Below are 14,252 nucleotides of genomic sequence, written 5' to 3'. Positions count from 1 at the left end.
CACTAAAATTTGATCATAAAAGATATGTTATTGTGAATATCCATCAGTTAATGTAGTTGTCTTTATTTAATATGGAGAGTTGAGAAATTAAATAAATGCAGTATATGAGTAATTGAGTAATCCATGTTCTGAAATCTGCAGTTGAGTCAAAGAATACGAGAGATGAGAAATTTTCTCCCACAACTTTCTATGAGTTCCATTGTTTGTTTGTTATATTATTGATTTGCACTACTCTCCTGAACAGCAAGTAAATGTAAACAAACTCATAGAAGTACACATACACAACATGTGTACAAATATATTTCTTAATACAATTTAACTAGAATGCAGGTTATACTTTTACTGTCCATGTTATTAACAGTGGTTATTAACATAACATCTATCACAATATTGTGTTTCCATTGAACAAAAATGAGAACAACAAAACAAATAATATTGAACATGACAATTAAAATGAGAATCCTACTTAACAGTCACAAATGTAATTCTTCAACAAGATAATACAAATAATCAATCTCTGCCTTCAAAAGTTATTATTCATTATTGTATTTGGTAGAATATATTAATGGTTTGTAATGTAGTAGTATAATCTTTATCTAATCATGGCAAGTAGTTCATGCCTGATAAATAATTTCATCAAATACATGTTTCTAGCCTTGAAAGAAAATTAAAGAAAACCATTTTTGAAAATGGGAAGTTATTCTAAATGGCTTGTAAAATTGAATTTCAGAGTTTCAGATCTTGATTTCTTAGCTAAGCAAATGGGAGTTGTGCATACCAAAAGCAAAGTACTCATAGCTCCAGTTCAGGGTACGCAGAATGTATGATAGTGATGTAAATGACCTTTTTTCAGTACCTCCAAAATGGGTTGTTGAGCCCACAGACCAAACAGTAGTTCTTGGAAAACAGGTGACTCTTCAGTGTCAAGTTGATGGGTTCCCCAAGCCCACAGTTAGATGGAAACAAGCACTTGGTAAGAGGTCTTTCTGTAATGTTAAAATTATTTCTAGAAAACACACTCACGCATGTCATTTATTCTTCTTTTGTTACAGTAAAAGTGAGAGTAAGGTAATATTCATACCACAAAATCGTACAACTTTTATGAACTTTTCTTTTCACTAAATTACTACAGGCTGATAAGCATGCATATACTTCAACAAACCTGTATAACTACAATAATGGGATACAAATATTTATGGGCTATAAAGAAAACCTGTTTGCAAGGTTGCCACATTAAAATTTATTTTTATATATTGGGTTGGCCCATAAGTCCTGGCGTTTTTCTTAAGTGAAAATTTTGCATGAAAAATAAAATGTGTTGACAATGCGTTTTATGTTATTCGATAGAGAATTATGTGCTCTACAAAATAGTGTGTTTAGTTTTTTTATGCTGATATACTTTTTGTTCTCTTCAGGTCATTAAAATGGAGTGTCAAGTTGACAAAAAAGAGCATTTTCAACGCCTTCTGCTGTTTGCGTTTAATCGAGGTGCCAAAGTCACAGAAGTTGCTCGAGAGATTTGTGAAGTGTATGGCGAAGAAGCGATGCCTCTTAGGAAGGCTCAAAATTGGTAGAGGAATCGCTGCTTGTATCCATGAGTTGACCGATGACGGGCAAGCAAACGGGTGGAGATCGTGGCTCGTTGATTTCTGTTGTTGTCGTTCAAAGCATGCGGAACCCATGTGCCCAACTTTTGAACCTTTCCCATCGAGTGAAGGTGACGCTCTATGGTACTGTGGGAGAATTCCATTATCTCTGCCAATTCCCTCGTCGTTTGGCGTGGATCTTCATGAATAAGCTGATTCAGTCGCTCCTCATCGAACTGAACGGAGCGTCCGGTGCGATGCATGTCTTTGAGGTCGAAATTGCCGTCTTTGAATCGCTTAAACCAATTTTGAACCTTCCTAAGAGGCATCGCTTCTTCGCCATACACTTCACAAATATCTCGAGAAGCTTCTGTGGCTTTGGCACCTCGATTAAACGCAAACAGCAGAAGGTGTCGAAAATGCTCTCTTCTGTCGACTTGACACTCCATTTTAATCACCTGAAAAGAATAAAAAGTATATCAGCATAAAAAAACTAAACACACTATTTTGTAGAGCACATAATTCTCTATCGAATAACATAAAACGCATTGTCAACACATTTTATTTTTCACGCAAAATTTTCACTTAAAAAAAAATGCCAGGACTTATGGGCCAACCCAATATTTGAATTGAAATTTGGATAAAAATGTAATGTTTTAAAACTGTCATTTCTGGTCAGTGTCCGGATAAAATGGTTACAAATTTCTAGGTGTATTGTGTCAATAGTAAGTATTTTCATAGGAAAATTGAAAACAATTATTCATTAAACTGCAATTTTCTAATTTTTATTGTTGCCCAGTTGAATGTTCATTAAGTAGACAAAATGTATGTCTGAAACTATAAAATAAAATTATATGAATCTGTAGTAGTAGATAGAGTGATTGCTTTTGTTTATTTTACTTCACTTTTCTGTCACTTTTGGCTAAAGATGAGTATGAGTGATGATATGGTGAAAAATATATTAGTAGACGAAAGAACTCAAAACCTTCAATTCCTTACATATTAAGGCAACATTTAATTTTAACTCATTTTCATAATAATGAAAACTGTAAAAGTCAGTCTTTCTTAGAAAAGTCACATTCTGGCTTAAAAATGATCATTTCTGCTGATGGACACAATTGATAGACAATAGCTTGCTGTTTTTATTTTAAAGAAAATGTTGTATTTACCACAGTTATTCTGAAACTTTATGACTTTACAAAGTATTTATTTCAAAACAGTATGGAAAATATAAGTAAAAATTGATTCAGCCAGCTCAGTGGCCAAGTAGGTTAAGTGGTCCACTTTCAATCTCACCACTGAAGTTCCCAGGTTCGAGTCTTAACCTGGGCACAGGCATTCTTTGTGAGTGTCCCTTCATCAATTCATTTATTCATCACTCATCATCACAATTAGCCAAACGTGACAGAAAAGTGACATAAAATCATGAAATGTGAACAAAAATTGAGTCTTAATTTTACAAATAATCAGAACAATATAGTTCCTTGCAGAAAATAAATAATGTCCATTATGTCTAAAAGAACTAATTGAGCTTTATTCTTCCAAATTATGTTTTATTTGTGATCTTAGGAAGTCAACTTGATGAATACAGGGAAATCAACCATCAACCACAAATGAAAATTCTCCAGAATGGTTCACTGCTTATAACTAGAGCTACTGAGGAACATGAGGGACATTTTTTGTGTCAAGCCAGCAATGGAATAGGGGCAGGAGTGAGCAAAGTCATTCATCTTACTGTAAATGGTAAGTGAAAATTTATACTTAGGTAGATAATTTCCTGTATGATGAGATTACGGCTGTGCTGGTATTGGCTGATATTAGAAAATAATAGTTTGAATTTAATCGCCAATATCAACCAATACTTTTTCTCGTGTCAATCTGTTTACCAAGGTTTGCAAATACCACATGACAAGCATTCTTTATATTATGTTAAGTGCATAATTTCCATGAACTTTGTGTAAGTATTGTATGGAAAAATAAACTTATAAATATTATAAATAAAACACTGGTAGATTGATATGGTAAGTTCCAATGATATATATATGTATTAAAATTTATAAAAATTCTGAATTCATTTAAATTGTTCCAGTGTCAGTATTGGTGAGATTTTTAGCATTGTTCTAAGTGATCAGTGACTAAGATATAGTACAAGCAATCAAGCACTGCTTGCACCATTATAATAATATCTAATGTACTTAATGTTGAGTGGCTTATTTAGTTTCTAATGCACTCGATTTCACAAAATTTTACGGCTGTAAACTCTCTCAGCAGCCCATTGGCAAGCACCAAACTCCCTGCTTGCAGCCACCATGCGGGAAACTAATGCTCCTGAAGTATCATATGGCAAAGGGTAGATGCTGGTGAAGGTACGGTCCCCAAACCACTAATAAAAGCTCTCCTTTTCAGAGCTTTTTGGAGCATTTTGGCTTCTCTCGAAAATTACCTGAGCCAAGCAGACACTACTAGCAGAAAAGATATAAGTGTTAACACAATCATTATAACTGTTCCAAATTCCATGTAAACATACTTTAAAGCATTACTTTAAGTTTCACCATTTGTAAAACGTGTCAATAATGTCAACGTTCAGGTTTTCTTTTATTATTATTATTATTATTATTATTATTATTATTATTATTATTATTATTATGACACTGGGGAGCACTGGAATCTGCAGAACAGCTGGCTGTTGTCCACCTCACACCTCTCTCATCTCAAATTGCAATGCCACACCAGTGTTGACATATACCAAATAATTTCCATGATATTTATCATGAGTTTCCATACAAACAAATTTAAAATACTGATTTTTTTTTTCGATAACACTTATGTCAAGAAAGCAATGAAACTCTCTTCTGAGACCTGCAAAAGCAAAAGTGTTATGTCCTAAATGCTATCAAACTCAAAATAATATTTTTATTAATATGATACATTGTGTAAATAATAATAATAACTTTAAAAAAAACCGGCGCATTTTCTTCCTGTTCTAATGACCTATTATTCCAACGCTTAACATAATTTTAAGCTTCAAGTCAGTTATTTTACTCTCCCATGAACAATAATTTTAACGAAGTTGGTATCACTTTTCTGTTTGTTTCGGAGCTTTTCGGAACATTTTCCATTTGTGTGGGAAGAACGAGTGGTTCAAGTGAGTGTTCTCTTTTGTTTGGTGTGTTGTGATTGTACCAAAAGAAACATGGATATTTCAAATTGTGTACAGGAAACTGTAAGTAATAGCAAGTATTTTATTATATCAATAACGTGACCAAGAATTTGAACTAAGAAGCATGGCCGTTGAGAGAGGAGTTGGGGATATATTATTATTATTTAAAATGACCTTTCTTTCTTAAAAAAACTGAGGCAATGAGCTGTATATTCTATTTACCCCCCCCCCCCCCTTTTGGAGTACTGCATTGCTTAAGACCACACTTTGCCACTGTATGTGATATTGCATCTGCTGTGGATAAAATATTAAAAGTAATGAATGTATTTAAATAAAATATGTGGGAAGTGTTGTCTACGTATTAAATAGTGGGTAATGTGACTCCTTATTTTGAATTTCAATATATTATTTCTATATATAGTGGATTGAGAAATTCATTTTTATTAGTAAAATGTTTTTACACTTAATTTGACTCCAGGTATGATACACTGTAAATCCTAACATTTTGACATGATGTGGGCATGTTTCTAGTAGATGAACTTTGCATTGCATGGGGAGAGGGGGGATTAGTGCAACTGCACAGCACTGACAACTTCTTTGTGTACAGTGAAATGGCAAATCCTTTGTGCATTGAGCCATGCCTTGAAGGGAAAGTAGGACCATGCACATTCTCAATCTCAGCCATGTGATGAGCACCATGCTCCAGGCACCATTATCACCAGGTACTCATTGTTAGAGGCCGAGTGAATAAAAGGGCCATTTTATACAGGGATATTGTTAGAAAAATTTCTATCTGAGATCACCTATCCTGGGATTCGTACCAAGAATCAGATAATTTGTTGTCAATAAAAAAATATACATAAAATAATTTAAACTGATTTCTCTAATACACACTTTTTTTCCTTTTTGCAGCTGCACCTCGTTTCAAGTCAAGATATCGGAAAGATACTGTGCGTAAAGGAGACCTTGTTAATTTAAGATGTGAGGTAGAAGGGGATAATCCTCTGGACATAGTTTGGAAATTTAAGGGAAGTCGAATAAATCCTGGTTATGATGTTAGGTAAGGCATATTCAGTTAACAGGGGAAGCGAGGGGGGAAGTTGCCCCCTCTACACTTTTTGCTACTTTTGCCCCCGTACTATGCTAAACCATATCTACCAAGCAAAAGTAATCTGTCCTTGCCCCCCTAGTTTTGGGACCCAATCGCCACCACTGTCAGTTAATTATAGTTAGTCTATGTACTTGTATATTTCCTCAGGCTCAGGAGATTCCAGACTGAAGCTACAAGCAACAGGCGACACATGTCGCTTGAGAGTGAGCCTAATCAACAGCAACATTTCGCACCATAGCAACATGACATACCACACAAGCCTGTGTTCAGTTGGTGAAATCCTCAGGCAAAATGTGTCACCTGTCGCTCCGGTGTGAAATCTATCTCCCTTAGGAAAAAGAAAAGACAATATGAGGTTTTGAACTTTGATTTTCTAACCATTAATTTTAGTGAAGAATCGGGGGAGAATTCCAAAAATTAAATGAAGGCAAAAAAAATGGATAAGATGGACATGCATTGTAATTAGCGAGTCATGTCTTTTTTTTTTTTGTTTATTTTTTAAGTTTACTTTATGTTCAGATAGGTTAATCAGAACTTGAGCAAGTTTAAAGTGGGATCCAAACCACTGTTTAATGTGCATCCATCGGGGATTGAATCTGGGACTCCTTGATAAGCAACAGCATTATCACTATGCCATCTACGAGGCCTACCAAAAAGGAGAGAAGAAATTATGGAAAGAGAATGCAGTATGATACAAAACAAGGAACACCAAACTCAATTACCCTAGAGGGGTTATATTTCTAACCATGGGTGTCTGGAAGGGCAATACCAGCCTAAAATTACATGTTTTACACACATAATTTCATTTCAGTCACTAATTTGCATTAAATTACTGATAATGAAGACTAGTGCAGGTTATCACAGGAACATGATAACTTCAAACTGAAGCAATATTTTTAAAGGGAAGCACAGGTTTACTTTACCCTTCTGGAAAAGAACACTTTGCTTGCCCCTCACTGGAAAAAATCTTGCTGACAACTTGTTTGTAACATCCCTCATAATTAAATTATGATACAAATAACAAACTTTCTACTAAATACTTAGCATATGGATGCAGTATAGTATTCCCCATGGCTCAAGGGGTCGTGGGTTCAATACCCTTTGGAGGCACATAGTGGTTCGGATCCCACTTTGAACTATAGGTCCAGTCCCAATTAGCCTTTCTGTGCATAAAGTGGACTTAAAACAACAATTCAATCAATGAATCAATTCAAGCAGTACAGTATTTGAAAAAATTTCAGTGGAGGGAAAATTTCGGTAATTTATTTCAAAGCACCTGGTATTTTATAGCATCCTCCAAGGGCAAATATTTGCAGGATGCAGCATCCAGAGGGGGGGAAATTCTCCCCTAAATTCCATCAAATACCACCCTGTATGAATGTAGAGTAGAAATTTTAATATGTAATGTGTGTATGTGTTTATTTTTTTTCTTAAAAAAGAACAAATGTACATTTATTATTCTTACAGGTATCTTGTCAAAAGCACACCACTTTCTAATGGTTTTATGTCAGAACTAAGCATCATGGAGGCTTCTCACAAGGATGGTGGACAATATTTGTGCACAGCTACCAATGACTTTGGTCAAGATAATTCAACAATAGAGCTGTTTGTGCAGGGTAAGTCATATATATATTCAAATAGTTTTGGTAGATAAGCTAAATGTAAAGTTTATAAAATATCTTAGAATGATGTTTAATTTTAATAATTCCATTATAAGATGTAACTGTTGAGTTCTTGACTTGGTGTGAAGAGTTATAAAAAAAATATATAAAATTGTTGCTGCAGCACAACATCTTGTCACCAGTGGTGTAGCATTATAGTACGCCCGTACGCCCGGCGTTCCCAGATTTAAAATTTTAAAAATGCTTAAATGCTGTGATTATAAAGTAAAACGTGACTAATTTCATGTATGTTTGACCTTCATGGCATTATAATAGCTATTTTTCGCGATCCGCTTGCAACGCTCCACTCTCAACACTCGTTCTAGCACCTCTTTTCAATGCCTTTCCCGGCCGGACGCCGAGCAGGTTCGGCATACAGGACTCAATATTCCTTGCTGCCTTTCTGGAGGGAAAGCTTCGATTTCTACAGCAAGCGCGTAAATGCTCTCTCTTACGCCAGCGTACGGAGAAGAGAGGTCTACCGTGATTGGTTCATGTGACCCTTCCTGCCTTCTGAAGCAGACGACAGTTGTAGAATTCCTACCCGGTTCTTCGCTCTTCGCGCTCATGCAACTCGTGCTATGTGATGCTACAGTACGCAATATTGACTGACGTAACTTTACCAATCTCAAATATACTGCTTCTTAATGGCCACTGCATTGTATGATTTATCGCACGAACAGCGATGTGCATTAGAAACTAAAAGATCAACACAGTTTTTGTCAAGTAAGTTGGTGAAGTCCTCGTGGTAGAAATTCAGCCTGTGGCTGCTCTACCACTTAACCCGCAAAACTATTAATTTTTTTTATTGTATTTTTTTGTTATTATTATCTAACTACTTAATGTTTAGCATTCATTTGAAAACTCTTAACATCGAATGGTCTCTGGACAAAATTATTTTAAAATGTTTATCAGCATTCTCAAGATGTAATGAACACTGGTCTGAATTACTAATCGGCACTGTTACGTCAGTAGAGTGTATGATATTTGGATCATCCACTCTGCTTTGCACAGTGCGCCAAGACGACAGAGGTCCCTGGTTTGAATCCCGGCATGAACACGGGTGTTCTTTGTCAGTGTCCCTTCATCAATATCATCACTCATATTCATATTCGCAATAAACCAAAAGTGGTAGAAAAGCGAAATAAAATAAACCAAATCAGTCAGTAGTTGGATCATCCACAACAATGACGTATACTGTTGGGCAGAGGCGCTTATGATTCAGGTAGGTTTTTAATGACTTGCGTCATGCAGAAAGGTATAAAAAAGGTATAAAACACCAGAGTTCAAAACATTTGTGGCATAGTGAGGGATCTAATTTTCTAGCTAAAACATGCATGGATGATGTTTTATTGAAAACCTAGCTGACTTCAGACAAATAAACAATACCTGTGGCGACTAATACCATAAGTAAATTATTAAGCAAGAAAGGGCCGACCCTTCCTTCGGAAATGTCCATGCTACGCCACTGCTTGTCACTATAAAATATTGGAGTTCACAAATAGTCATTAATACAGTGTTGGGTTGAGTTGAAACTGGTGTATACTTTAAGGAGCAAAATTCTTCACTGAATTTGTATACCAGGTAAAAATATGCATGTTGCTTCCTTTTAATATGAACTACCATCAATTAAATGTCTTGTGAAGCAATGTCTAGTAACTTTGTTTCTTTGTTTGACTTAGATATTTACATGCTCTGATTTAAGTATTATATGGTGGAAACATTTTGCTACTTTTACTACAAACCAAATATAGTTTTCTTCAATTAGTGATGATGTCTCTTGCAAGTTGTAGAGTATGTAATTTCTTACTTATCTCTGAGAACAGTTGAATTCACTGGAAACCAAACATTCACTCACACTAAAACAGTCATATTTCGGATGGAATGAAACAAAGTTAAGAAAATTAACATGTTTTTAAGGGTACCCCAAATAGTTAGTGAAACTATACACAGAAAAGATCACACCAGATATTTCACTTCATTATTCATATTGTGTAGATTTTCATTAATCCTCTTATACAGTAATATTATATGTTTGAATATGGGGTGTGTAGGGTTAATAGTTTTGAAGAGAATAGAAATATTAAATATAATTATGGCATAACAAAAATTTAGATTGTAGTTTCTATGCTCACTAAGAGCAATTGCATAGCCAGGCATGGGCTCACTAGGCACATGTCCTTTCCGAAATTTTGCCCAATTAAGCTGTTCTAGAACAGGAATACCAAATGTCCCATACTGGAAGATCCCATTTCTTGTTATGGTGTCCCATTGTCCTGATTAAAGTCCTGGGAATGGGTTTTGTCCCATATTTCTATGTTTGAAATTGTTGAGTCAACGTGGCTTTACTCTAGAGAACTCCTCTACATAATCTCTCTTCCTATGTAGTAGTGAGGAGTATACCATGACCATGGTAACTTACCAGTATACTAGGGCTGAGCCGATACTAATGTCATTGTATCAGTATTGGCTGATACCAGTGATATCGTTATCAGAAAGCATCAATTAGGTTTTATTTACCAGTACCAGTCGATATTTTCCAGCATTTTTGTTCTTTGCAGGGTCCACAAAAATACCACACAGCACTTTTGCAGAATCATATTATCCTGGAAAGTATGCAAAATTTCAAGTTTCCATTTGCCAACTTTCATGGCAGAGTGGTCAGCACAACATGCTACAATGCCAGGGGTCCCGAGTTCGAATCCCAGCCTGGGCATGGGTATTCTTTGTGAGTGTCCCTTCATCATATCATCACTCATCCTCATCTTCGGAAATAGCTAAAAGTGGCAGAAAAGTGAAATAAAATAAACCAAATGAATCAAGTCCCGCACTGTGGCCATGCAGTTTAAGGCATCATGCTTTGGGCTCGGGCTATGGGATGCGTGCAGCAGCAGCGTATACTGGGTTCAAAACCTGGGCTATCTCATCGTATTATAGTATTCGAATGGACAAATATTTGCGAGGGGGGGGGCTGTTTTTCGTTTATTTTTTGGTATTTTGAAGTGATGTGACATTGTGATTGTAAATAAACACGTCACAAAATAATTATGAAAATGTACATTGTATCATTAAGAGAACAGCCAAGGAAAGTATTTCAAGCATTTCATGCTTATTTATAAAATACAATGGCTGAGGCCTACCTAGTTTAAGAATTTGAAGCTTATCCTTATGGAAGCCGAGAAAATGGTGTTGTCAATAGATCGTTAATTATGTCAGTCATTTTAGTTCACAACACAGTGCATATGTCATTCACAAAAATAGCTATAATTCACGTACTTCCTCACCACAACACACACACGATCTGCCTTTAAAAAAAAACTACGCACTAAGGAAACAAACTTTCTTCAACATTCCCGGATGTGACGTCCACTCGAACTACCCTACTTGGCTAAGGCCTCTGTCACTTTGGTTATTTTTAAGTGCAGTCACAAACCATTTCCGGTCAGCTAACAAATCTCCTGAACTTCTCGTCATGTACTCTGGTTGTTTCAGAGGTCAATGGCCTCTTGTTGTACCATCTACAATTGTTCATTGGAAAGTGATGTTCTTGGCCCAGAGAGGAATTTCTCTGTCATAAAGCAACCCTTTTCTCCTTTCCTCTAATAGTTTCGCTCCAAAATTCCCCCTTGTTGGAAAGATACCATGCTGGTAACAATGAGTTCGCAACACTGACGGCATCATAGAACGAAGACTGTCAAGCTCAACTCATGCAGCCCCTGCAGATTTCAAAGAAAGCAGGCAAGATTGCCAACTCGTAAGAAATTAGTGTAACAACTTGTAAGAAATAAGTGTGCCAACTCCTGAAATGCCATCATCTTCTTATTGAAATGAATAATTTTATGCACATTTTCCGAACAATTTTTTTCTTCTCTTCTGAGCCTGGGCTTCGCAGGTAGCCTATATAGCCTGGGGCAAGGTTCGAGTTTCCTAGAGGATGTTTAACAAGTTTTCATTTGAGAGTTCGTCCTGTGTATGGGACCGGTGGACACCCACTATCATGAGGAAATTGGGGAGCTGCAAATGAGTAGCGTAACATAGTCAAGGGCTACAACAATTGCTGGGGGTTTGTCATGCTGACCATATGTCACCTCATAACCTTTTGGCAGGTGGGATGGATGCCGGTAGTCAGTAGGTAGGTCCTGGCCCTCATGGGCTGTTGCACCACAGGTTATGATATTATCAATCAATCAAAGTTTCCATTTATTTTGCACCAATAGTGTGCAAACAATGTATTTTTGTGGTTACTTAAGAAGTATTTTAATTTTCTGATGTAATTCTTGAATATTTTGATGCAACACTGATATTTTCATGCTTATAATTGGAATGCAATTCTTAGACACTAATATTAATCAATATTTTAAACACCTTTTCATTATTCCAATTTTCAAGCTTTGGTATTGGTGAGAATCGGTAAGAGTATTAGCATCAGCATTGGTATGGGCACCAAAGTGGTATTGGCTCAGTCTTACAATATAGACATATACATTCCATGATCACCAACTCCTTTAAGCCTTGTAGAGAATTTTGAGGTGACTATTCTCTGCTCACTGCATGAATGTGCACATTACTCATCTCCTCAGATAATTAGCTAATTACTCGGTCAGCCCTGCTAAGTGATTAATAACATTGGTAGGACTAATTAGTATGTTGCTGTGAATTTGGTTAATTCAAATGCTAAAAAGAATGCTCTTTTCTGTCAGTACCTAACAGCAAGAGTATCTAGATTAGATGAGATTAGATGTGAAATTGTGATATATTGTGACATATTGTGAATGCCTTCTTGTTCTTAGCCTCTTGACTACCACTATGTATGGCCCATATGTAGTCGAGCCTGCATGCTCTCCTACCACTACGTACGGCTCATACGTAGCTGGTACTATTGGCCAAAAGGGAAATATTCTTTCATGGTAATGGCCAAGAAAACATACGAATGCCTCTGGTTGGGAAGAACCGAAGTCTACGTGTTGCTGTGATGTCATTTCAGCATGTGACTATCACAAGCAATGAGCGAAGCATGCTCGTTATGCCATCTGTTGCTAAAAGTACGTAACCGTGCTATTGAGGAGACTTGTGTTTTTGTTTTGTTGCATATTTTGTAAAACAAAAGCAGAAAAATATAGAGGAGGAGGATAGTAGTTCGTCGGATTATGTTCCGGAAGAAGAGGTGAGTGACTGTAATGAGTCTGAATATTCAGATATATCCGATGTGGAAGATGAGGCAAAATCTGTCTGAGATTGGACATACGTGAACGATCCTTTCAGTGATGCATGTGAGAATCCATGTTATAAGTTTGAAAATGACTATGATTTTCATCCTGTCGTCGTGGCTGAAGAACTGTCAACACCTGCCAAGTGTTTTGAAGCATTTTTTTCGTATGTTGTAAAATATTTGTGTGCATGGACTAACAAGAGAGCCGACATGGAGTACGCTAAATCGGATCATCCGATATTGACAGTCAAGTGGTATCCAGTTACAATTGCAGAAATGTTCGTATTTTTTCTTTGATGTTTCTCATCGAGATAACACATTGCCCTGAAATTAGTGATTACTGGTCTACAAGTGTGTTGTGTAGTTGCCCTAAGTGATTTACTTCCCTGGTTATGAGCCGAAATAGGTTTCAATCTATTCTGAAATTTTTGCGATTTTCTGACCCTGCTCTTGAAAAACCCAAAGCCCCACTTATTCGGCTAGGTCATTATTTGTTGAGGGAGGCTTGCCAATTTTGGGTTGACCCAGGCAGAAAAGTGCAGAATTTGAACAAACCATCGCACATTGAGAAGTACAATGAACTAATGGGATCAGTAGATGACACTGATCAAGATCTTGCCCTCTATAACCCTGCCAGAAAATCATATACCTGGTTCAAAAAAATGTGGAATCCACATGGCTGCAAGGATGCTTCTGAATGGGAGAGTACTGTTTCAAAGAGCTCTTGTCAGGAAAGTAAGGATGAAGGATTTTATTTTACAAACATGTAATAAACTTCTCCGTAAATACAGTGCTGGTTTTTGTGAATTATCGGAACAAAAGGGAAGCTCCACGCAGCGTCCTCCGTTAGCAAAAGTACCCAGTTCACTCCATAAGCTTGTCCCAATTCCATCTACTGGACAGAAAAAACGAAACAGAAACCATGCAGAGTTTGCACAAAACAAGGTCGCAGGAAGGACACTAGAATGATGTGTGCTGGATGTGAAGATGAACTTGGCATTTGCAGCCTCGCACATGTAGAAGAACCACACATACAGGGTAAGTCAAAATGACGGACCCGATTTCAGACATTTATTCTGTGAAATATAATAAACATATGTTATTGTGAGACATGTGCTAAGAGAGGTAAACTGTCAGAGCACCTCGCATAACACGGCACACATCAAGCCGATAGTCTATTTCCTGCCAAACCTTGTGTAGCATGTTGCGGTCAATATCAGCAATGGCTGCTGTGATGCGGGCACACAGGTCATCCAATGTTGTTGGAAGCGGTGGTACGTAAACATGATCCTTGACAAAACCCCACATGAAGAAATCACATGGGTCAAGTTGGGGGAACGAGATGGCCAATGAAGGAGATGCACGGCCTATCCAATGTTGTTCTAATGCCCCATTGAGATGGTCCCGAATGCTGCCATGGTAATGTGCAGGGGCACCATCCAATTGGAGAATAAAATCTGCGCTATCCTCTGCAAGCTGTGGAAGGAGCCATAGTTGCAGCATATCAAGGAAAACAAGTCCTGTC

General features: G+C 36.9%; 1 protein-coding gene across 1 annotated transcript in view; it reads left to right on the top strand.

Moving 5' to 3' along the window:
- The window catches only part of LOC145981412 (cell adhesion molecule Dscam2-like), an 842,890-nt gene that overhangs the window by 749,517 nt on the left and 79,121 nt on the right, over nt 1–14,252 (top strand). Inside the window, 4 exon segments of the mRNA XM_083114650.1 lie at nt 854–973; nt 3,156–3,329; nt 5,659–5,806; nt 7,325–7,473. Coding sequence (XP_082970776.1) covers nt 854–973; nt 3,156–3,329; nt 5,659–5,806; nt 7,325–7,473 — 591 coding nt within the window.

Source organism: Lepisma saccharinum, chromosome 2 (genome assembly GCF_977018435.1).
Source record: "Lepisma saccharinum chromosome 2, izLepSacc3.1, whole genome shotgun sequence".
Classification (NCBI taxonomy): Eukaryota; Metazoa; Arthropoda; class Insecta; order Zygentoma; family Lepismatidae; genus Lepisma; species Lepisma saccharinum.
The sequence above is the reverse complement of the archived record's forward strand: the minus strand, read 5'-3'. Positions and strand labels throughout refer to the sequence as shown.